This window comes from Hemiscyllium ocellatum, chromosome 12 (genome assembly GCF_020745735.1).
Source record: "Hemiscyllium ocellatum isolate sHemOce1 chromosome 12, sHemOce1.pat.X.cur, whole genome shotgun sequence".
Classification (NCBI taxonomy): Eukaryota; Metazoa; Chordata; class Chondrichthyes; order Orectolobiformes; family Hemiscylliidae; genus Hemiscyllium; species Hemiscyllium ocellatum.
Window position 1 is genome coordinate 76,495,807 of NC_083412.1, and position 22,693 is coordinate 76,518,499.

General features: G+C 39.4%; 1 protein-coding gene across 1 annotated transcript; it reads right to left on the reverse strand.

Moving 5' to 3' along the window:
• Positions 1-333: 333 nt before the first annotated feature.
• Positions 334-14,984, reverse strand: cfap298 (cilia and flagella associated protein 298). Its single transcript, XM_060833735.1, has 8 exons — positions 14,887-14,984; positions 12,618-12,758; positions 10,791-10,958; positions 9,107-9,174; positions 6,059-6,217; positions 5,628-5,759; positions 2,108-2,203; positions 334-665 (listed from the first exon to the last, which is right to left on the reverse strand). Exons 2-8 carry the CDS (start codon positions 12,754-12,756, stop codon positions 552-554), a joined length of 876 nt encoding a protein of 291 aa, XP_060689718.1. The 5' UTR covers positions 12,757-12,758; positions 14,887-14,984; the 3' UTR covers positions 334-551.
• Positions 14,985-22,693: the final 7,709 nt, after the last annotated feature.

Genomic DNA, 22,693 nt, shown 5'->3' on the forward strand with positions numbered 1-22,693 from the left:
GCACAGCCTAGGAGCAGTACTTTTATTTGCACTGTAACTTCTGGATTTCCACATTTGTGCAAAGACTGGAAACTAATCTTCAAATTACATGATAACAACATCGAGCACCAAGAGTCCCAGCATATTATAAATGCAAAATCTGAGCATATTTAAGATGCCTAATTGCACGAATCCCGTGATGAATCATGTGGAAAATGGGGCAACATAAACATCACACAACTTGGAAAATAAATATTTATTTAACATTTGTACAAATAGTATTCTAACTTCTAAACACAAAATGTAACATTGGGCGACAGATCTTTTGCCACATATCATTCACAGTCATTAAAATTGTACAAGCTATCCAAACTTTTCTATTTGTTTCAGAAGTTGAACAATTAATATAAAAACAAGGCTGAAATCATAAAGCAGAGGCAATTTCACAGGGCAACTGATGATTCTTTATTTAATGTTATGTTTGCCAAAGTACTTTATAATAGAAGGTACAGTGTTCTTGTGTAATGTTAAGGATAGAAATCTAAAAAATATGTACCAGGAATTGTGTATCATTATTTTCTGGGGCCCCATTTTATGTCCGTCACACCCTGAAACTGCCTTTTTAGAGCATGCCTGTCCGACCAATCTGAGTCAAGATACGATTCGTCATCATTTTCATCAAGTTTCTGAGAAAGGAATAACAAAGCAAGCGCATTGTTAAATGTTTATTTCTAACCAACAGAAAATTATTTCTGAAATGTTTGAATAAAAATGCAGAAGCATTTACGAGTTGTTAAATGGCTAAATGTAAACCTTAACTCTTTGTTAAGAAGGAGATGCACTAAAGTTTGACAGAAAATTATTACCTTCAAAATAAGTAAATTTTGGAACTGGGAAGTCTTCTTTGATTTCTTTAAGGAATTTTTAGGTTTGTAGATTATATTTGGCAATTCTAGAATGCTCATGAAATATGTGATTGAACTTTCATGACATTAACAAGTATAGATAGGGTAGTTAAAAGATAAAATATTTTCCAGTGTTTGGGGATTCTACAACTAGCGGCACAGTCTGAGAATTAGGGCCAGATCATTCAGGAGAGATATTACTAAGCACTTCTACACACAAAGGGTGATAGATGTTTGGAACACTCTTCCATAACTGGCAGTGGATGTAGGTTCAATTGTTAATTTTAAATCTGAGATAAACGTTTGTTAAGCAAAAGTACTAAAGAGTATGGGCCAAAGGCAGATATATGGATTACAATTCGGAAGAATAGAAGCCAAGTGTAATTGTACTGCCTTATCAATATCCATAATCTGAGATACTAAAGGTAAACATAATGGTCCCATAACTGCTATGAGCCAACTCGGTGCAGATCAGTACAGAAGCCTTCACTGTCCTCATATCTATGGTCGGGCATGGTGCATTTTGCCATTAGGAAGGGGTGAATGATTACACCTTTTCAGCGATATTTTAGATAAAACTTGTTCAATAGCAATGGTATCTCAAAACATTCTTTAGTAAAAGCCTCTATTTAACTCATCAACTCTAATTCTATTTGGACACAAGAACTGTCAGCATCTGAGAGGTATAATTATGTTTCTGTGGACATAAACAGATTTTCTATATTAACCTGTTGAGCTGACTAGATAATGAGTTTGGCATAGAGTGATACCAACACCAAGGTTCAATCCCTGTGTCAGCTGTAGCAGCTCAAGCAGGTTTGTGTCACACTTGATGTGCAGTTGGACTCTTTAAACTATAAAATCAATAGTTCTCTCCTATAAAAAGTGATGCCCAAGGTTCGACATGGATAACTATTTATTATGTGACTGTACTTGATCAAGATCATAAAGAAACAACATTGTATTAGAGGTCAAAGGTCAGTAAAGAATCATTAATATTGCCAGGACAATATGAATTATAAGCTTGTTAGTTATATGGAGGCATTTATTTCTTTTGAATTATATATTTCTTTTTCCACACGAAGATATGGACATTGTGGGCTTAAGTCAAAGTGTTTTTATGTAATTTAATGTCTTTTGAAATCTTATTTTCCAGAGTTGAATCCAAATCTGCACATTACATAAGTAATAATATTTCAAGAAAATTAGATAAATTTTTGTACCTTGAGTTCTTCTTGTCGTTTGTAATAGTACATCATCATTTTCTTCTGTTCATCCTCACTGACAATTGGCTCTCTTGCTGGAGCTCCCTGACCTCGCTGTGAATAAAACCAATCCACAAAGTTTTAACTACACTTACTAAAGTTGAATGAAGTTAAACATCAGACAACACCAGGTTATAGTCCAACAGGTTTATTTGGAAGTACTAGCTTTTTAAGCGCTGATCCTTCATCAGGTAGCTGTGGAACAGGATCATAATACACAGAATTTATAGCAAAAGATTGCAGTGTCATGCAATTGAAACAATATATTGAACAAGCCTAGATTGCTGTTAAGTCTTTTATCTTTTAGAAAGGGTTGCAGGTTTCAATTCATTAATATGTAAATCCCAGAACTACTTTTAAGTCACATTCTCGAGATAACTTAAAGTTTTATTAAAAAAAAATGACATCGCTGCTCAGGCAATGCATTAAAGGTGTGAGATCAGAGTCTGTCTGTATCCCAATCTTGAGTCAGACTGGTTCTATTTCCAAAGTAGGAATGTATAAAATGTTACATGGCTTGACTGCCTGCAGATTGTGTGCTTTTTGAGCAAAATAAAATGTATCTGCAAATGCAAATTCACCCATAAACTGATATATATGTGTGTGCGCGTATGCATGAGAGAGTGAGTGTGCGCATGTGAGAGTGTATGTTTGTATGTGTGCGTGCTTGGTAGGGTGTGTGCATGAATGTGACAAAATATAAGCCTGTGAGAGTCTGTGGGCATGGGTGTATGGGAGGTGAAAGTGTTTGACAGAGAGCATGAGTGAGTGTAAGACAGTGAGTGAGAACGTGTGTATACACACACTGTGGTGGGTCACCTGTAGAATGTCATGAACCCAAGGTTTTGGTTGAGACCATACTCATGGGTATCCAACTTGGATATCACCCTCTGCTCAGCAACACTGCGTTGTTGTGTATCCCAAAGTCCATCTTAGAGAATGGTCACCTGAAGATCTGAGGCCGAGTGACGCTGACCGTTGAAGTGTTCCCCAAATGTCTGGCGATTGCTGCGCGGTGTCTATTCATCTGTTGTCGTAGAGTCTGCTTGGTCTTGCCAATGTACCATGCCCCAGGGCATCCTTGCCTGCAGCATATGAGGTAGACAACGGTGGCCGACTTGCACGAGTATCTGTCGCATACATGGTGGGTGGTGTCCTCATGTGAAATGGTGGTATCCATGTCGACATTCTGACATGTCTTGCAGTGGTTGCCATGATAGGGCTGTATGGTGTTATGGTTGATGTTGTCCTGAAGGCTGGGCAGTTTGCTGTGAACATTGATCTGTTTAAGGTTTGACAGTTGTTTAAAGGCGAGAGGTGGAGGCATGGGGAAGGTCTTGGTGAGGTGCTCATCCTCATCAATAGTGTGTTGCAGGCTGCGAAGAACATAGCGTAGTTTCTCTGCTCCCGGGAAGTAATGGACAACGAAGGGTACCCTATCGGTCACATCCCGTGTCTGTCTCTTGAGGAGGTCATTATGGTTTCTCGCTGTGGCATGTCAGAACTGGTGATTGATGAGTTGAGCATAGTACTCTGTTCTTATGAGGGCATCCTTGAGCACCTTCAGGTGTCTGTCACATTCCTCCTCATCTGAACAGATCCTGTGTATACATAAGGCTTGTCTGTAGGGGATGGCTGTTTAATATGTTTAGGGTGAAAGCTCAAGAAGTGCAGTATCATGCCGTTATCCGTGGGTTTGCGGTAGATTGAGATACTGAGTTGCCCGTCCTTGATGGAGCTGCATGTGTACGAAAATGAGACAGACACTAAAGAGTGGTCCATGGTAAGACGGATAGTGGTTTGAAACTTCTTTATATCACTGTGTATTTGTTTCAGTGACTCCTTGCCCTGGGTCCAGAGGAAGAAAATGTCATCAATATATGTGGTGTACAGTATCGGTTGGAGTTCCTGTGCAGCAAAGAAATCTTGCTCGAACTTGTGCATGAAAATGTTTGTATATTACGGTGCAGTGGGTTTCAAGAAGCCCTCGAGACAGCCCGAGATTTTCACACAGGATCCCATTGCCTGACACGAGGGGACCAGCTGGGTTGGCTTTGTGTATTGTCAAAAGACATTAGAAAGTCCCCTATGTGAGAAGTACGTGGGATGAGAGCGTGTAGCTTACTCTGAAGGACTGGATCAACTGATCAATGATTTTAGTTCATGGGTATGCTCTTTGGTCAGATCGGTCGGTAGCTGCCTGTAGTGTTCCAGGTTGTTCAGTTGTCCTTGTAGTCTGAATGACAATGGCTCCTTCTTTATCTGCTGGTTTGATGACCATGTCGTCGACCAACTTGACACTTTATACCTTTTTACAAACCCACCGACTCCCACAGCTACCTGGATTACACCTCTTCCCACCCTACCTCCTGAAAAAATGCCATCCTGCATTCCCAATTCCTCTACCTCCACCATATCTGCTCCCAGGAGGACCAGTTCCACCACAAAACACATCAGATGGCCTCCTTCTTTAGGGATCGCAATTTCCCTTCCCATGTGATTGAAGATGCCCTCCAATACATCTCATCCACATCCCGCACCTCTGCCCTCAAACCCCACCCCTCTTCCCTCACCACCCGATGCCTGCAGGAAGAACGCCTTATCTTCCGCCTCAGAACACTTCAACCCCAGGGCATCAATGTGGACTTCACCAGTTTCCTCATTTCCCCTCCCCCTACCTTACCCCGGTTCCAACATTCCAGCTCTGCACTGTCCTCATGAGCTGTCCTACCTGCCAATCTCGCTTCCCAGCTATCCACTCCACCCTCCCCCTGACCTATCACCTCCATCCCCATCCCCATTCACCTATTGTACTCTTTGCTACCTTCTCCCCAGCACACACACAACCCCCCCCAGATGAAGGGCTTTTGCCCGAAATGTCGATTTTCCTGCTCCTCGTATGCTGCCTGATCTGCTGTGCTTTTCCAGCACCACTCTGATCTAAACTCTGGTTTCCACCATCGGCAGTCCTCACTTTTGCCTAGCACCTTTTTAAAAGTAACCAAGGTAACCGATACTGACCTAGGCAGCAATACCCACACTCCACAAATGAATTAAAACAAAAATAGAATTGTTGTAAAAACAAAAATTGCTGGAGAACTCAGCAGATCCGGCAACACCTATCGATAGAAAAGCAGAGTTAACGTTTCACGTCCACTTCTGCTCTAAACAAAAGTCATTCGACTTGAAATGTTAACTCTGCTTTCTCTGCATAGATGTTGTCAGTCCTGCTGAGTTTCTCTAGCAATTTCTGTTTGTGATCTTCAGTTCTTTGTTTTAGGTTAGATTTGGTGCTTCAGATGCTCAGCAGGGCAAACAGTTTATCTGCATTTCTATTTTAAACACCTCCATTATATCACTACTCAAACTTCCAAAGGCAAAAGGAAAACCAAAACAAGTTTAGACTGCATATCCTAAATCTAACTCTTTCAATCCTTGTCTGGTCATATATGAAACATTGTTTTAACCATGGACTTACTTTTTGTATCTTTACAATGATTTTAGTTTTCTCGTTTTTGCCGATATAGTCTGAAAGTTTCTTGCTTCTCTGCAACTCTTTTCCTGCCCACCACAGCTGAGCCTCGGCCTCCTCAGTCACCAATTTCCCAGCCTGCAAAATAACATCAAAGAATTAAAGAGTTGCTCACCCACATTTTACTAAATCGGTAAGGAAAATACAACTTTATTCATTCTCATGGATCCAAAGCAAGTTCAGTAGTGACAAAAACAGAAGTTGCTGGAAAAGCTCAGCAAGTCTGGCAGCATCTGTGACAAGAAATCAGAAGTAATGTTTCAGGTGTGGTGACCCTTCCTCAGAACCTACAGTGATGAACTGAGTAATTGATATGGATTAACTTGAATTGCAACGATTGTTGGATTCCATTGTTAATCGTGTTGTTTTCTACTTACTTGTAATCCTGAAAGTTCTTCTTTCCCTTCAAATTCTTCCCGGATTGGATCATGTGGTGGCAGCCCCATGGGATAAACAATCATAACAGCTCCTCGCAACTGGTCAAGTGCATCCTTCACCATCTCCATTGTTACACATACATTGGCCTGAACTTGTTTCTAAAAATACAAAGGGAGCGCTCTTAACTTACATATCCCATTTCTTGTTAAGAATTTTTCACTAAACATTACCATTATAAAAACAGATAAGCAAGAATCAAGCTTCCAAACAAAGAATCATTGTTAATCTTACAACACCCTATATTTCCATGAGTTGTCAGGCTTGGATTATGTAATTAATAAAGTAGCTTAACTCCAGGCAATCACCAAAGCAACTCTAAAACTTACTAAAACTAATTCAACAGATAAAGAAAAAATGAAAACGTATGGTCTTTATTACTGATTGCTGACTGAAATGGGAAAAGGACTGTTTTAATTAACAATGCTTGCTGGAGGACTGCTGCACTTTTAAAATGCAAATAACCTGACACTTGTTGCAAGTACTGTTCAGACAGCTGCTTGTTCAAGTTGGTTTGCAGACAAACTGGAGCCAAAGAGTGTGTATAATGGAGTTTCGGCTAACAACAAGCAGCTGATGCTCTGTGGGCTAGTTATTAATGAAAAAGGCATTCCACCTGCCAACAACTATGTGACTGGCTCCAGTCAAGCAAACCAGCTTAGGGGCAGGAACGTTGTGGCAAAAACCATCAAATGTCTGGAGAAGAAACTGTTTTCCTCTGGAGTAAAAATCATGTCAAGCCTGAAGATTACCAGTTTATTTCCCCTTCCCAGCTTCTGTAAGCTGTGACTTTCAATTGGTAAGTCAAAGATATTCATCAGTGTGAGCCAGTCACCCAGTGTCACCTACAAACAAGTGAAAGTATCTGGAGAAGGAATATTGAGGAGCAGCAGCCTGATCAAAAAGAAAATATCGTCTCAACAAACTTAATTGATAAAGACCACTTCCCCTCATAATGTGCATTTTTTTTGCCTCTTACCTGTGATTGTCTGCGTGCAAGAGGTTAGAGTTTTAATAGTGAGGTTATATGTTAATGACTCTCAACTGTTTACCTGTAGCTAGAATCTGTTTATTCTTAATAAATAATTATCCTTGTTTAATATAGAAATTGGGTCTATTCTATCTAACTGGATCTAAGAGACAGATAAATTGGAAAATTAATATACTTTTAAATTTTTTAAAACTTTTATGACGACTCCAGGAATAGCAAAACTTGATTTTTGGTGTGCTACTTCAGTGTCACACAGACATACAGCACAGAAACAGACCCTTCAGTCCAACTCGCTCATGCCAACCAGATGTGATAAATCAATCTAATCCCATTTGCTAGCGATTGGCCAATATCTCTCTAAACACTTCCGAGCCATATACCCATCTAGATGCTTTTTTAAGTGTTGTAATTGTACCAGCTTCCACCACTTTCTCTGGCAGCTCATTCCATGCACATACCTATATGTGAAGAAGTTGCTTCTTGGGTCCCTTTTCAATCTTTTCCCTCACCTCAAAACCACGCCCTCTGGTTTTTAACTTTCCTATTTTGGAGAAAAGACCTTGACTCTTCACCCTATTCATGCCCCTCATGCTTTTATAAACTTTCCCTCAGCCTCCAACGCTCCAGGGAAAATTGCCCCACCTGACTCAGTCTCTCCCTTTAGCTCAAACTCTCCAATCCCAGCAACATCCTTGTAAATCTTTTCTGGATCCTTTCAAGTTTCACAATATCTTTCCTAAAGCAACGAGACCAGAATTGAACAAAATATACCAAAAGTGGCCTAACCAATGTCCTGTACACCTCCAACTCCCATAAAATGAGAGAAGAAATTGTTGAAAGATTCCTGCTCCAGTCCACAGATGAAAAGATTTTAAATGAAATGGTACTGGAAGAATATTCTGAAGATTGATAGCCAAGTAAACAATGAGGCAATCTTTGCTCGACTTTTGTTAGCATTCAGCCTCCTTACTTTTTTGGTTCACAATATTTTGAATAAATGCAAGCAATATTATGTTGCAACATATAGAACAGCTATTAGTGATACCTAGAACAAGGATCAATTGAATCTGAATCAGAGATACCTTTTGAACTCTGAAGAACAATAAAAACTCAAGCTTCTTTATACACTTTATTTTGCCCACGCTAATACATTCTATGTAAATTACCTACTTTTTTTTTAAAAAACATTACCCAAAGGTCCATCACACACAACTCATTATGGTCCTCTATGTCTTTGCACAAAAAAAAACTAAAAGACATGCTGCGCACTCCTGTCTCAATTTTTCAAAAAAACCTATTTATATTGAAAAGTCTATTGTTTCACAATTTGAAAAAGTTCAAAGATTAACTTCACAAAATGTTAAAGGCTCAATTCTCTAAGATATCCAACAAGATTAAAACAACCAATAGATTCCAGCAAATAGGAGTTTTCTCATTTCATACTTCATTGCCATCAATGCTTCAACACATCTTAAAATTAATGATACATTGGTTTAGTCACAAAAGTAATTGGAATGATAAAGCATTTGTGTGGTACTCCATTCATGCTGCATTGGAATGCCAGCGTTGATTTATAGTCAAGTTCCAGGGTGGGATTTGAACTCAGGATTGAATAATCAGTGGCAACAATATTATAGATTAAGCTGCAGCTGACAAGCAAAACTAAACAATGCAAACTTTTTTTTAACTTCCTTATTCCTACTATCAGTGCTGACTTCTTTTAAATGAAATGTTAAATCGAGGTCCGACCTGCTCTCCTAAGTAGAGTTAAATGATCCTAAGAGACATTTGGGGAATAGGAGTTCTTCTGGTGCCTTGGTAAATTACTACCCTCAAACAATTATCCAATCATTTTTATCAATTCTGTTTTGGGACCTTGCTGGGCTTAAAATTAGCTGCTCTACTTCCCTACAACAGAATAGTGATTACACCTCAATTTTTGGTTGTCCGGGAAAAGCATAATAAAATGAAAGTGTTTTTCTTTTCTCTTTTCTAGTACCTTTGAAATCAATGCTTTAGCTTCTTCTACCGTTCTTTTCAAGACGTTTTTCATTGATTCATTGGGAGCTGAAATACAGAATAGAAAGCTTAGCAGGTACATTTTCAAACTAATTTCACATCACTTTGCATAATTCTTCATCCTTAAGAAAGCACTTCAATTCCACTACCATATAGGTATATATCAGCTTGACAATCAAGCAGTGCTGAAAAAGAATTTGCTATTAGTGACTTTTGAGATTTGTAGCTCAGGTTGACGATACGTATGTAAGTTATTTCGCTGAGCTTAAAGGTTGTTTTCAGATGTTTCATCACCATACTCGGTAACATCATCAATGAAAATCTCTGGTGAAGTGCTGGTGGTATGTCTTGCCTCTTTATTTATAGGCCTTGGCTTCATAAGGTGGGTGATATCATTTCCGATTCTTTTTTTTCTCAGGAGAAGATAGATAGGGTCTAAATCGATGTGTGTATTGATGGAGATCTGGTTAGAATGCCATGTCTCTAAGAACTCTCTTGCATGTCTTTGTTTCACCTGTCCTAGGAAGTGTGTGTTGTCCCTGTCAAAGTGGTGCTCTTCTTTGTCAGTATGGATAGAAACTTAGTGATTGTGGGTCGTGTCTTTTGGTGGCCAGTTGGTGTTCATGTATCCTGATGGCAGGTTTCCGGTTTGTCCAATGTAGTGTTTTTTATGGAGCTGCATCAAGACATTATTTCAATGAGCTGCATCACACTGCAGCACCCAAGAACTACAACAAGCAGAAGAAAAATATCTATACAACGTTTTCAAGAAAAATGGGTACCCAAAATAGACAATTTGCAGATTCCTCAGAAACAAACCCAACAAGCAGACACAACGCAACCAAGAACTATTGCCACATTACTTTACATCTAAGACATATCAGAAATGACATCCAGACTACTCAGACCCCTTGGCATCATGGTAGCCTACAAACCTACCAACACACTTAAACAGCGACTAATGAACCTAAAGGATCCACTAGATACCACTAGCAAAACTAACATCATTTACAAAATACCATGCAAGAACTGTAAAAAAAAACTACATTGGACAAACTAGCAGGAAACTTGCCACCAGGATACATGAACACCAACTGGCTACCAAAAGACACGATGCACTATCACTAGTTTCTATACATACAGACAAAGAAGGTCACCATTTTGACTGGGACAACACACACACCCTAGGACAGGCGAAACAATGACACACATGAGAATTCTTAGAGACATGGCATTCTAACCAGAATTCCATCAATAAATACATCAATTTAGACTCTATCTACCTTCCCCTGAGAAAAAAAGAACCAGAAATTACATCACCTACCCTAAGAAACCAAGACCTATAAACAGAGAGGCAGGACAGATCACTAGCGCTTCACCAGAGACTCATTGATGATGTTACCATGTATGGTTGTAAAACATCTGAAAACAAATCTTCAAGCTCAGCAAGCTAACTTACAAACTTAGAATTTGCTATTTTCCATTCATTCTGGATCTAGAAATTGTAACATTTATTTAAAACAAGAATATTTTGTATGATTGCTCATTTGCAGTTATTCCATCTTTTCTATTTGTAAAGAGTCTTCTCAGCCTCAGTTTAACATATGCAATAGCAAAAGCTTCCAAAAGTTGTATTTGGGTGTTAAAAGACCAGGCTTGCTTACCACGTCCATTTCTCCGTCCAATTTCGTCCTTTTTAAATTCAAACCCTCCACTTGGTACACATTTTTCTGCCCACTCATCCTTTAGTTTTAGTTCCTCTATTTGCTCATCTGTCAATCCTTGCATATTAATAGGGAGAAAGATACCATGCTCTGCCAGTTCATATATTTCTGCAAAATAAAACAGTCAAAAAGCTTGTAAAAAGAACTATACTGATTTAAAAGTAACATTAAAAAGGAAATTACTCCTCCCTTGCATAGATGGTGTATTGCTGGTGTCAGATATTGCTTCAAAGTAACACAGACACTCTAGGTCAGAAAGTTGTGGGATCAATGTCCAATGAATGGGGCTACTGTGGAAGCTGCCAATGCAGCAGTTTCCAAGGCAAGGTAGTTTCTACAAATATGGTATACCTGGGAAATCCCAGCCAAACTGAGAAGATTCATATGCTGCAGGTAGTTGTTCAGGACCCTTCCTTCTTGTGAATCATTTTGTTAATGTTTGAAGTACAGTTAGCAGCTCATCAGTACCTGATTATATTGGTGAAATGAAGTGTGGCGTTGCCTAGCCTTTGTCAAAAGGAGAGTTCTTTACCAACATTCATGACAGCACAAAACTGTTCTAGCCCTGGCATGGAGCCACACAAGCATTCGATCTTTGAGGCTTTATCTTGGGGGGTGGGGGCAGGGTGGAAAAAAAATGTGTGCTACTATGGATACTAGCAAAGAGCTTTCCCTTCCACAGATGCCAATTCTTTCACCCACGATTGATTCACACGTACTTGCAGAGCTGTTTTGTTTTTAAATTGCAAATCAACGTGGGGAATTAAACGATATCCACAGACCACAACTGGTGCAATTTCAAATAACAGGTTATAGCTAATATAGAGTAAATTGGAACAGTGAATAAGTATCAAGTTTTATTGCTCACTGTACTAAACCTGCTTAGAGATCTTTTGGGACATACTGAGGTAACAAATTGTGCTAAATCAGCATAAGTCTTTTACTACTACTTCCTATAACAAGAAAAATTAACTCAGCACCAACACAGAAATCAACAGGGATTTTCTGAGTATTTTCTTCAGCTAATCAGAGGGTCGACATGTTATTTGCATTTATTACAAACAAGAAATTAAGCCACGTGTTGAATCCAGTTGTTCAGATTCTACATAAAAGTGGTGCCTTAGATTCATCCAGTGCAACAAGACAAGAATTAGAATTAAAGACTTGGATTATAACATCAGTTCTACTTGGGTGATCAATTTCACACCTCAATATTTATTGTCAGAGACAACTCATTTGTGGTCCCCATTAAGTGCAGAATGGAATTATACAGAGCAGTAAAACTTCATTTTTAATTGGCTGTATATGTTGAATTAAATGCTTTCAGAAAGGAGGCAGCAAGGTTCCACAGTTAAGCTTGCACTTTCTTAGGCTGGGAAGGAGATTAAAAATTAAAAATAGGCAATCCACATTGATTGTACTGGAGTGACTGTATGTGTATGCATATTGAATAAGGCAAAGATTGTCTTCAGATGTATAGCTCCTTGTGGTAAAACAATCAAGCAATACTCATGCCAAAGGCAAAATGCCAAAAAATGGCTGGTATATGTGGAATTGTATTCAAACCATGATGGTTCATCAGGAAAAGAAAACAGACAGAAAATAAATTAAACTGTTTGAAACAACAGTCATACATAATTTATAATAATGCTCAAAGAGATTCTTGTGAATACTGTAGCATATGTCAGAGGTATCTGCTGCCCATCAAGACTATTCTTGCTAAATTACCAATACATTTGACAGTTGCAAGTATGATGTGATACGCACCTGTACAGATCCGGTCAATCTTAAGCCTTCCATTGTAAATGGCAGCTACTTGCTTGGTTAGGTCCTCCACTGCAATATCTACTGTAGTATCAAGTAAAAACTGGCTCTCGGTACCTTGCTTGATGTGTAACTGAACCATAGCTGTGGTAAAACAATAATCTTCAGAATTCCAGTTTCATAAATGGCAAAGCTGTGAAAATATTTCCTGTTCAATCACGAATTTAATATGCCCTTTACACCATCATTTGGTGTCAAGCATCATCTTCCCCATACCCCATCACCATAACTTTGAAGCAAAGAGGAATTATGAGAACATCATAGAATCCCTACAGTGTGGAAAGAGACCATTTGGTCCTTTGAAGAGCATCCCACCTCTACTCAGTAGCCTCCACCCTAATCCTGTAACCCTACACTTACCATGACCAATACATCTAGCCTACACATCCCTGCACACTATGGCAATTTCTCATGACCAATCCACTTAACGTGCACATCTTTGGACTACGGGAAGAAACTGGAGCACCCAGTATAAACTGACAGACACCGGGAGAACATCCAAACTCCACACAAGACAGTCACCCAAGGCTAGAATTGAACCCAGGTCCCTGGCACTGTGAGGCAGCAATGCTAACCACAGTACCACCACAAGCAGTAAATTTTTCCCAACCAATATGCCTGAATTGACTCTAAATTTTGAAACCTTGGGTGAATACATTTGTTAAATATAACCTGAAGACCACTTGGAAAAGTCTTTGGCTAGGCTGTTGCAGGTTGAATAATGATAAGCTAATGAGGAACCTCAATTGTGATGGATAAAATTGAATGCACATGTAAATGTAATTAATTGCATCCTGAGTGGCAGGAAACAGACAGTGAGGGTTGAGGGTACTTTTGTGACTGGAAGCCTGTCTGTGGGGTCCTTGCTGTTGTTGGTATATATAAATGACAGGAGGGTTGATCAGTAAGTTTACGGATGATACGGAAATTGGAGGAGGTTGTGTAAATAGTGAGGCTAATATTAGATTACAAGAGACATCCATGGCCTAATCATTGACAAATGGACTTCAATCTGGGTAAGTGTGAAATGGTGCACTTGGACAGGACAAATGAGGGAATACTTGATGAATGGCAGGACCCTAGGAAGTAGAGAGGATCGGAGGAACTTTGCTGTGCATGTCCACTGCTCCCTAAAGGTAGCAGGACAAATAGATAAAAAGTGCTTAAGGCGGCATATGGGAATATTTGCATTTATTAGTTGAGACAGAGAGTTTAAGAGCAAGGAGGTTACACTGGAACTATATGAAGTGTTGGTTAAGCCACTGCTAGGGTATTGTATGCAATTCTAAGAAGGATATGATTGCACTGGAAGAGGGCAGAGGGGATTTACTAGGATGTTGCCTGATCTGGAGAGTTTTAGTTACTAAGAGAGGTTGGATTGGCTGGGATTGTTTTTCTTGGAATAGAAGAGATTAAGATTATAAAATTGTGAGGGATATAGACTGGGTGAACGGAAAATTCTCTTGATGGACAATTCAAATGACCAGGGATATAGATTTAAGATAATGTGCAGGAGGTTTACAAGGGCTGTCAGGACAAATATTTGTAGGAATCTAGAACTCGCTGTCTGTAAGGGTGGTGGAAGGCAGAAAACCTCAAAACAGTTTAGAAGTATTTGGATGTGCATTTGCAATGCCAAGACATACAAGGGTATGGCAAAAGTGAGGACTGCAGGTGCTGGAGATTAGAGTCCAGAGCATGGTGCTGGAAAAGCACAGCAGGTCAGGCAGCATCCGAGCAGGAAAATCGACGTTTCGGGCAAAAGCCCTTCACCAGGAATGGGCTAAGTGCTGGAAAATGGCATTACAATATTTAGGTGTTTGTTTTTGACCAGCACCAACTCGATGGGCAGAAGGGCATTTATATTACAGACGTGGTAACAGCCTGTAATACACTGCCAGTGGAACAGATAACACAGCAACTTCGAAGAGGCATCTTGACAGAATTAATAGTTTGATATATGAATCGCAAAATGTATTTTTTTTAGCTTAGAAAGGTATCATGTGAGACTATAGGTTTGATGGGGCGAAGGGCCTGTTCCTGTGCTGTACTTTGTTTTGCTGCAGACCTCAAGTGACTCTTAAGCAAACCAGTGAAGAGGGAAGGAGCTGGAGCTCAGGCGTTTCCATGGTGACAACAACAATGCTGACAACGTGCCGCTCCAACTTGCAGCAGCTACAAACACCTAAATTGACAACAATACCGATCTCACCTCGCAAATCAATCTCACTATTCTTCCAGAAACGTCTGTTCGGAAACTTTGCAAATGGAACATCAAGCACTACAACAAGCCACGCTCCGCACCCCGGAAGGACTTGCGGTGAAAGTTCACGCAAATGCGCATGCTCGTTTGTGCCACGCCCCTTGATCCAGGCGTGGCTCCGCAACATCCCGCCTCGGGCATGGCCCCGCCCATATACATTGCCCCAGTTCAGGCCCCGCCCACATTCATTGCTCTGCCTCAATCCCCGCCCCTACCTCCCCTCTGAGCCCTGTGATCTTTGAGGAATTTCCTCCCTGGTATCATTGCATCAGGGATGGGAACTGCTGTCTGAAATAAAACGTGGGTTTTGGGATTAATGGCATAGACATCTCTCAACATATATTCCGTCACATTCCCACACTCACTCTTTCATAAGTCTATAGGGTGAACTTGCATTTGCAGATTCATTCTATTTTGTTTAAAAAAGCACACAAGCTATAGGCACAATGTGACATTTTAATCAATTTATATTTTGGAAATAAAACCAGTCTGACTCGAGGTTGGGATACTGACAGACTCTAACCGCACCCCGTGAATGTATTGACTGATTCGATGTCACTTTTTTAAAAAAATAAAACCTTTTAAGTTGTCTCAGGATTGTGACTTGAAAGAAGTTTGGAAATTTACAGGTTAATGAATCAAAACCTACATCCCCATTCTAGTCATGATTTGGAGATGCCGGTGTTGGACTGGGGTGTACAAAGTTAAAAATCACACAACACCAGGTTATAGTCCAACAGGTTTAATTGGAAGCACACCAGCTTTCGGAGCGACGCTCCTTCATGAGTGTGCTTCCAATTAAACCTGTTGGACTATAACCTGCTGTTGTGTAATTTTTAACTTTGTATCCCCATTCTAAGTGATTAAAGACTTAACAGCAATCTAGGTTTGTCCAATACATTGCATCAGTTAGATGACACTGATCTTTTACTAATTCTATGTCCCATGATTGTGCCCCATTAGATACCTGACGAAGGAGCAGTACTCCTAAAGCTTGTACTTCCAAATATACCTCTTTAACAATAACCTGGTGTTGTGACTTTTAACTTTGTCCACCTCAGCCCAACACTGGCACCTCCATATCAGATCTTTTATCTGAACTGAGGAGAGCTGGACATGAATTTAGTTTTGGGTGAAAAAAGGAAAGATAGGATTTGTACAAAACTGTTGTGATCCAAGGCCAGAATACATGGTTACAGGTTCAGCAAATAGAAACCAAAAGAACTGGCTGCTGTAAATCAGAAATAAAAACAGAAGCTGCTGGAATAGCTCATCAGGTCTGGCAGCATTTGTGGAGAGAAATCAAAGTTAACGTTTCAGGTCGGGTGAGCCTTCCTTAGTTCTGGGTTAGGTGAAGGCTTTTGCCTGAAACATCGATTTTCCTGCTCTGCGGATGCTGCCTGACCTGCTGTGCTTTTCCAGCACTACTCTAATTTCCAGCATCTGCAGTCCTTGTTTTTACCTTCCTTAGTTCCGATTAACTCTCCACAGATGCTATCACACTAGATGTGTCTGGAGGCTTCATCAAAAGCCCTGATGAAGGGCTTTTGCCCAAAACGTCGATTTTCCTGCTCCTCGGATGCTGCTTGATCTGCTGTGCTTTTCCAGCACCACTCTAATCTTGACTCTAATCTCCAGCATCTGCAGTACCCACTTCTGCCTCAGTGCTTTAAATGGCAGAGTGGTGAATAGCTTATGGTTTGAAGACAAAAGCAAGAGGAATAGAGACACCAACTGAAATCTGTGAAGAAAAAGGGATGAAAGAGGGTCAGAGCCTGAAAAGGTGTTCAGTTTAAAAGGCTGTAATGTGCCTATCGAAAGATGAGGAAACTCAGCCTGAACATGGAGAACGGTCCCCCTCAGAAGGCAACACAGTTGGCAGAACCACCGGTACTCTTCCTCAGCCTTGGAACACTTCAATAAGCCAAGAGTAGGCATCACAAAATAGGACAAGATGGAAAATTCAAATGAAAATCAATGCGAAAATCTAGTCAGGGAATGCAGATTGAATGAAGGTACTCTACAAAACACTCTCAGAATTCGATTTTGGTCTCTCCAATTTAGAGTAGATCCTGCTGTGAGAATCAAATACAAAATTTGGAAAAGTACAGCAGAACAGTATTTCATCTGGAGGAGTATTGGTGGTGTTAGATAATGGAAAAGGTGGGAATAAAACATTTGTGGTACTCTAGCTCCTCCATGGAAAAGTGTGTGGGAATGGGAGGGAGGGTTAGAATTATTAAGAGAGTGCTACCATTGGACCTGGAGTCAACATGTGGAATTTTGTGAAATGTGGTAGAGTTTACTTCATGACTATCCAACTAGTTTTCCGACCAAGAGATTATTCCTTAAAGTTTATGTCAATTCTTACTAGCTTACTGTTGTATAGATATTCCTAGAAATATACTGTACAGAGTGCTTTTTATTTTTTGGTGGTAGTGAGGAGAGGGGAGGGGGGAAAGTTGTGCATTATAACCAAAATCCAGCATACAAGTTTATCACATAATAAAGACGACAAATGATATGTTGGCATTAATTTGAAACAGTAATGATCTACAAAATGGGGAAGTCTTGCTAAAACTATACAAGACACTAGTTTAATCAAAGCTAGAATACTGTGAACAGTTTCAATCCCTTATCCGAGAAAATAATGTACTGTATTTGGAGACAGTCCAGTGGAGGTTTGCTTTATTGATCTGGGTATAGAGAGATTTTCTTACAAGAGCAGCTTGGGTCTGTACTCTTTGGTGTGTAGACAAATGAGAGGGAATCTTGTTGAAATATAGAAGATTCTTAGAGGGTCATACCAGAGTAGATGGCAACAGTTTGTTTGTCTTCCCACATGGGAGAGTCTCAGACTTGAAGGCATAATCTCAGAATAAGGGGTTGCCCATTTAAGATAGAGATGAGGCATTTACTGAGTCATACAGCATGGAAGCAGACCCACTGATCCCAACAAGTTCATACTGACCATATTGCCATACTAACTTAGTCCCACTTGTCTGCGTTTGGCTCGTATCCCTCCAAACCTTTCCTATTCATGAACTTATCCAAATGTCTTTTAAACATTCTAACTGCATTCACCATTTCCTCTGGCAGTTCATTCCATAGACTAAGCACTCTGTATAAAATAGTTGCCCCTCTTATTCATTTTAAATCTTTCTCTTCTCACCTTAGAAATGTCATCTAGTCTTGAAATCCCCCACCAGAGGGAAAAGAAAATTGTCATTCACCTTATCTGTGCCTGTCATGATTTTATAACGTTCAATAAGGTCACCTCTCAACCTGTACTACAGTGAAAAATGTCCTAGTCTTTCCAGTCTATTTTTACATCCCAAACACTCCATTTCCAACAATCTTTTGAACCCACTCCAGTTTAATAATATCCTTTCTCTAACAGCGTGATCAGAACTGGACCCAACACTCCAGAAGAGCACTCAATGTCCTGAACAACTTCAGCGTAAATGTCCCAACTCCTATATTCAAAGGTCTGAGCAATGAAGGCAAGCATGCTAAACGCCTTAACGACCTTGTCTAACTGTGACAGGAATTTCAAAGAATTATGTACCTGTACCCCTAGGTCTCTGTTCCACTACCCAGGGCCCTACTATTAATTGTATAAGTCCTTTCCTGAGGATAGTGAATCTGTGGAATTCTTTATTTCAGAGGTGTGTAAAGATTGGGTTGTAAAAAGTTTATTCAATGCGGAGATTGATTTTTAATCAGTAAGGGAATTAGGAGTTACAGGGAAAAGGGAGGAAAGGGGAGTTTAGGATTATGAGATCTGTTAGTGAATTTTGAGAAGACTTGTAGCTCAGGTTCAGATTCAGTGAGCCTCCAGTGAAGTACTGGTGTTATGTCCCACTTTCTATCTATGTCTATCAGATCATCTTGGTTTAATTGAACTGTGGATCAGACTTGATGGGCTAAATGGCCCACTTGTGTTCTAGTCTTATTTTAAGTGTTCTCCTTTATGTAACAAAAAAAGTGACATTGTTTAAAGATTATAAATGGCCTACCAAATAAACTACCAAAAAGTTGTGGCCCTATTTAACATGACAGAAAATCCACCTCTCACCATCTCTTAAATAGATATGTAATTCTTCTAAAATCAGAAAAAGCAATTTTCTCATATTAACAGCCTAATTTCTTCTATCTCAGCCAGGTAACTTCTAGCCCTATAGGTAACTTTTACTGTGAGGGTTACAATGGAGATTCTCCCACTTTAATCCATCTAGGCAAATCTTAAATCCTTACAAACTCTCTCTCTTCAATCCAAGCACTAGATTCCATCTGAGATGTGTGGGGTGATCTGGAGGTAGAAGTTCTCTCTCAAGTGCAAGACCAGCTTTCTCAAAGTCCTGCTGTTTGCAGGCTGACTCGCATTGCTAGGGTAATACAATAAACTCAAATTCATTAGAATGACTTGCTATTGATTTTTTTCCCCTCATAAAGCTACCTTCATGGCAATGTGAATCACATTGGCCTTGTATCCAGTAGAAATGTCAATTAATCATCTTTTAGATCCTAAACTCCATTCTATCTTAGAATTAAAGGCTATTTATTGAAAAACCATTTATAACACCTGATATTCATAACACATTCTTAAGACCAGCATTCTATATGTAGCATAATTGCTCTCGCTATTGTTTACAAATTCAGAAAAACCTTTTATCTTTAACAACCAAGTCACCCATGGGTAACTAGTAATCCAGAGCCCAGTCTAATGCTCTTGGGGACATGAATTCAAATTCCACCACACCAGCAGGTAGAATTTAAAAGAATAAACCAAAACTTTGAAACCAGTGTCAGTAATAGCAATGATTAAACCAATACTGATACTTGTAAATAGCCATCTGTTTCATGAATACTCAAGGAAAGGTTAATCAGCCATTCTTATCTTGCCTGGCCAACTTGTGACTCCAGATCCACAGCGTTGTGGTTGACTTTTAACTGCCCTCTGAAAGTGCCTCGTCAGCCATTCAGTTCAACAACAATGCTCACAACCCATGAATTAATTTTTTTCTGTTAAAAAAAAACTTTGCTGTTCGGCAAAATTCAGAACAGGTCAACCAGGAGTCGGAATAGGCCCAACAAATCTGCTCTGCCATTTAATAAGACCATTACTAATTTAATTACTTCACAATCCACTGCAAATAACCTTTCACCACCTTGCTCAAGAATCTGCCTACCTTGGCATTAAAAATATTCAAAGCCTCTGCTTCCACCACCTTATGAGAAAGTGTTTCAAAGAGTGATGATGCTCAGAGTCATCATATCTGTCTGAAATGGTGAATATTTTTAAACAGTGACACCTAGATTCTCTCAAGGGGAAACATCCTCTCCAAACCACCCCATCAAGGCCACTCAGTATCTTACATGTTTCAATCAGGTTTCTTATTTTTAAAATTCAAGTAGAATTAAGTCTAGACTGTCCAGTCTGTCCTCATAAAACAACTTGCCCATTCCACATGGGAGTCAAGTAAATTTTCTCTAAAATGATCCCATTGCTTTTACATTCTTCTCCAACATGGAGACCAATATTGTACACAGCACTCCAGATGTGATCTCATCGCTATTCTCTAACTAAAGCATAACCTCCATACTTCTGTATTCAATTTCCTTGCATTAAACTTTCCATAAGATTAGATTACTTACAGTGTGGAAACAGGCCCTTCGGCCCAACAAGTCCACACCGACCCGCCGAAGCGCAACCCACCCATACCCCTACATTTACCCCTTACCTAACACTACGAGCAATTTAGCATGGCCAATTCACCTGACCCGCACATCTTTGGACTGTGGGAGGAAACCGGAGCACCCGGAGGAAACCCACGCAGACACGGGGAGAACGTGCAAACTCCACACAGTCAGTCGCCTGAGTCGGGAATTGAACCCGGGTCTCTGGTGCTGTGAGGCAACTGTGCCACCGTGCCGCCCGAATGCATACTAAGATAGTAATACTAACATAAGATCAAAAAATGGTAAATTTTGTATTTGTAGCAATTGCTTTGCTGAATCAACACAAAATAATCATTGTTATACAGCACACAGACCCTTCCGTCCAACTCATCCATGCTGATCAGAGATCCTAAATTTACCTAGTCCCATTTGCCAGCAAGCCTGTGGATTTTTTTTTGCACAAATGAACAACTGTACATGGAAAACAAAATGATATTTTGTATAAAATGAAGATAAAACTGACAGAATTCACATTGGAAAAGGTTACACACATTTAATGTTCATGATTTGTGGAATGAAAACAGGAGCACACCATTCACCCCTCCAAGTCTTCATGTGATGTGTGTAGGTGCTAGTTTGACTATTTAGAAGTCTTAATTCTTATCTGACAATAGATTAATTGATTGATGACTTAATGTTGACAAGGATATTAGGAGAACTTAGAAGGGCTCTCAGCACAGCGGTAGTAATCTTCAAGTTCTACCTGTTCCAGAGGTATGTAAATAAAATCTCTGCTCAGGTTGGTTAGTAATATCTATCATGCTATTTTCTGCTATATTTTGAACAGTGATTTGTAATCTCTAATGTCAAAATTAACCAGTACAATAGGCTTGTAGTACTCTTACTTCACATTTTTCATTATGAAGAACACTTCTTACAATACACCATTCATTTGTGTGCTGTCATGTCAGTAGAGTGGATTTGATGGCATCAGTATGCAACAACTTTTCTATCAGAGCACACTGATGCTTTCATCAGGAACAGCTTTAAATTGCCTACTAACATTACCATCAAAAATCCCATTTCAAGTGCTTTGCGTAAAGTTTTTCAGTATTGCCTTAAGTAGCTTGTGAAGAAGTTGAAAGTGTTGGGTGTACATGGTGATTGCTAAAATAATTACAATTTTAATAGAAAATGTTATGGGAAATCTAATGGGACTGAAGACTGACAAGTCTTCTGGTTCTTACAGTCTGCATCCAACAACCATCAACTATGTTAACTGAAATATTGGATGGCAATTTCCCTAACAACCCTGGATCTCAATAGGACCCAAAAAAAATTAGAAAACTGTAACTGCAATGCTTCTATTCAAGTAAAGAGGGAGACAGAAACAGGAAACCTATTAAACTATTAAACTAACATCTACCATTTAAAAATGCTAGAGTTCATTATTAATGAAGATGTAACAGGACTTTAAAAAATCATAATACAATGAGACTGAGTTACCTTAGCTTTACAAAAAAAAGGTAAGAAACAAATTTAATAGCATATAAGGATGCAAAAGGTACAATGGATAAAAGGAAATTAGACAATAGTGTAATTTGATTTCTAAAAGACATTTAATAAGATGGCATTAAAAGATTACTACACTTGGTGACACGGTATCAGGATGACATTAGCACCGATAGAAAATATCTGACTCTTTGACCAATCCTCTCACAGATGAACTGAATCTAGTGAAGTGCCACAAGGATCAGTATTGGGGCATCACCTATTTATAACCATGATAATGAGTAGGATGAAGGAACCAATTGTGATGAGTCAAAAATGATTTTTAGTAGGAAAGCACATTGTGAGAAGAATAAAATATGTGCAAAGATAAAAGGATTAAATGTGTGGTCAAAAGTTTGACAGGTGAACATAATATGGGAAAATATCAGGTTGTCTTAATTGCAGGAAGAACAAAATCATTGTTATTTAATTGAGATAGACAGCAAAATGTTGCAAATGCCTTGTAGACAACTCACAAAAGGTTATCTTATGTGTACAGCAAGTAATTCAGAAGGCAAATGGA

What these genes read in the sequence shown, in the direction of transcription:
- cfap298 (XM_060833735.1), bottom strand. Translation starts at nt 12,756, where the DNA reads ATGGTTCAGTTACACATCAAGCAAGGTACCGAGAGCCAGTTTTTACTT. An exon ending in GATTGACCGGATCTGTACAG is followed by an intron (nt 10,959 to 12,617) that starts GTGCGTATCACA and finishes TTTATTTTGCAG; the next exon opens with AAATATATGAACTGGCAGAG. An exon ending in AACGACAAGAAGAACTCAAG is followed by an intron (nt 666 to 2,107) that starts GTACAAAAATTT and finishes TTCCTTTCTCAG; the next exon opens with AAACTTGATGAAAATGATGA.